At 37.7% G+C, this 2,957-nt stretch overlaps 1 protein-coding gene across 1 annotated transcript in view; it reads left to right on the top strand.

Moving 5' to 3' along the window:
* Positions 1-2,957, top strand: part of slc6a1b (solute carrier family 6 member 1b) — a 13,415-nt gene that overhangs the window by 7,135 nt on the left and 3,323 nt on the right. Inside the window, exons 10-14 of the mRNA XM_014004112.1 lie at positions 678-790; positions 1,056-1,187; positions 1,865-1,967; positions 2,146-2,246; positions 2,419-2,586. Of these exons, the coding sequence (XP_013859566.1) occupies positions 678-790; positions 1,056-1,187; positions 1,865-1,967; positions 2,146-2,246; positions 2,419-2,586 (617 nt within the window). The remainder of the gene's footprint in view (positions 1-677; positions 791-1,055; positions 1,188-1,864; positions 1,968-2,145; positions 2,247-2,418; positions 2,587-2,957) is intronic.

Raw genomic sequence — 2,957 nt, 5'->3', positions numbered from 1 at the left:
AGTTACATCTCTGAATGTCTGAGGTGGAGGATTTTCACCCCACACCAGCCTCGGACAGAGGAGGAGAGCGCTCCGACAGCCTGACAGAAAATAATAAAAGCACACAGCTGCAGCTGCTCACAAGATCACTAGTTTAAATCAGGAATAAAAGTGTTGGGTCTTGTTTGACTGAAGTTCGGTCCGGTTCGCATACATTTCAACCTCTTTGGACGTTTACCTGTATAAAGAGCCCTAAAAATCCATAAATTTTGCAAAAAGTCCATATTATTTCTAGCAGCAGAACAGGTTGGAAGATGGCTGTTTGATGTTATTTATTGTTTTTTTAAATCATCCTATAGGCTCTGACATGTTAGATAAATTTGAAAATGAGGTTTTTAAAATATCTATAAGACTTGAAAAAATCCGTGAGATTAATCTATACGTCTGTATACCTGCAGAATGATGTCAAATCTTTATAACTTACAGACAATCTGTACAAGTTGACATGTGTGGGTTCAGGCTGAAGCTGCCCCACTGCCTTTCTTTCCCCTCCTGCTGTGCAGGACTGCTGGTCTCTGTGTTTGTGTGTGTGTGTGTGTGTGTGTGTGTGTGTGTGTGTGTGTGTGTGTGTGTTAACGAAACAACCCACATTATTACTTCTGTGCTGCATCTGAGGAGTGTAATTTGTCTTCATTCAGGACCAGGCCTTGCATTTCTGGCATACCCTGAGGCCGTCACCCAGCTGCCTATCTCTCCTCTGTGGGCAATTCTGTTTTTCTCCATGCTGCTGATGCTGGGAATCGACAGCCAGGTGAAAATAATCCAATAAAAATGCCCTGACCTTTGGATCTTTGCAGTACTTTCCATCACTTTTCTTATCAGCAAATAGCAAAGATTTATTGTCTTAATCCAAGATGTTATTGTTTCGGATTAGAAACAATACTGTCTAAATAATACCTGTAACTTACTGTGCCTTTGTATAACATTTTCACTCTTGTACTAAACATTTACATTAGTTTGATTGTGACGGCAGAGTAAGTAGTAACAGTTTTGAAATGGCTCTGCAAACTCCACAGTTCTGCACTGTGGAAGGCTTCATCACTGCACTGGTTGACGAATTTCCTCGGGTTCTCAGAAAGCGTCGAGAGATCTTCATCGCTATCGTCTGCCTTGTTTCTTACATAATTGGCTTGTCCAACATCACACAGGTAAACATGACAATGCACCAAGTAAATGATTGGTTCTTTCTGTCTGAAACATGAAGCGAATATGACTGAGTGGCAGAAGTTTACTTCACATCAGCTTTGGTTTGGGTTACTTTTTATTTTTATTCTAACTGCAAATGATCTTTATTTATAGTAAAAAAAAACATCAAATCATCAAATGTAGTAAATTGTCTCAGCACCTACTGCCTACATTGTCAGATATTCATAGCCTAATTATTATTATCAATATTTTATATATTTTTTGATAACCTGGTCTCTTTTTTAACTTGTCAATTAAACCACATTTGCACCAAGTTCTAACATGCTAACTGATTTATGTTCCACTCAAAACAGTACACACCTTTTGCTCTTCGGAGTCCTGAATAAAATGCAGTAATTCAACATTTTAAAAAAGGTCTTTTAAAATAAAACAAGAATGAGCAAAAAATGTTGATTTGTTGCATGATTTTGTTTTTCAATGAAACTTGGCGTATATATAAGATTTCTCTACCTTTATACAGTCACATCTTTTTGTGATCACAGTTAATATTGTATTATTCCACATGACCTTTCAAGACTATCCTGAAAACAAAGAGAACTGCTTATTTGTTGTTCTCCCTTCTCTCCTTCCGTCATTTTATAATCCTGTCTTGTGTTATTTTTGCATTTATTTTTTGCAGGGTGGACTGTATGTGTTTAAGCTATTCGACTACTACTCAGCAAGTGGAATGTCTCTGCTTTTCCTTGTTTTCTTTGAGTGCATCTCAATTTCATGGTTCTATGGTGAGCAACGCTGTTTTCAGTGCAATAATATACATATGTATGACTTTTTAGCATCTAAAACCAATTCGAGTCTAAGAAAATGGCAAGTTTTGAAATAAAAGCGATGGACAATAGTCTTAAAACAATTGCAAAGGAAAAGGAAAGAAAAAAACTATAATTTTTATCTTTTTTATTGCAGGTGTGAACAAATTCTATGACAACATTGAGGAGATGATTGGTTACAGACCATGTTTGTGGTGGAAGGCCTGTTGGGTGGTTTTTACTCCCCTCATTGTGGCTGTAAGTTGTTTCCTGTGCTGACACATAGACACTAGGAAGAAAAAATATTGTTCCAACAAGATCAATGTGTAGAAAATATTAATTTTATGGTAAAATAGCTACTTTCAAATGCATTCAAATTGTGTGATGAGAAAGGTGCTGAGATGCCTTCTCTTGTCTCTGTCTTGTCCAGGGAGTGTTTTTGTTCAGTGCAGTGCAGATGGTCCCGCTCACCATGGGCGATTATGTGTTCCCAGGCTGGGGTCAGGGGGTCGGCTGGTGCATGGCCCTTTCCTCCATGATTCTGATCCCTGGCTACATGGGCTATATGTTCCTCACGCTCAAAGGCACATACAAGGAGGTGGGTTCTAATGTAGATTTAAGCTGCAGATATTATTCTGAGAAGGATGCTTAGGTTTTACAGAGAAGATCACATTACTCTGAGTAGTTCTCACCTTTATTATTTACATTTTAATGCACAACTGCAGCAGGTAGGCAGTGTTGAGCGATTGAAATGCATTGCTTTGCACTTTTCTTTTTCTACAATAACTTCCCTTATGCCAGTGCCATCTGAGAATAGCATACAAGCTCCCAAGACTGTAGGAAAAGATCAACATTTGCAAGAAGCTTCAACAAATATTTTACTTTAAAGGCAGTTCAGAAAACATCAACTCAGCAGCATTTTGTCTTCATTCTCATTTGTAACATTTTTATTAATATACAGTATATATA

Source organism: Austrofundulus limnaeus, unplaced genomic scaffold (genome assembly GCF_001266775.1).
Source record: "Austrofundulus limnaeus strain Quisiro unplaced genomic scaffold, Austrofundulus_limnaeus-1.0 Scaffold22, whole genome shotgun sequence".
In the NCBI taxonomy this organism is placed as follows: Eukaryota; Metazoa; Chordata; class Actinopteri; order Cyprinodontiformes; family Rivulidae; genus Austrofundulus; species Austrofundulus limnaeus.
This window is presented reverse-complemented; position numbering and strand designations above follow the sequence as displayed.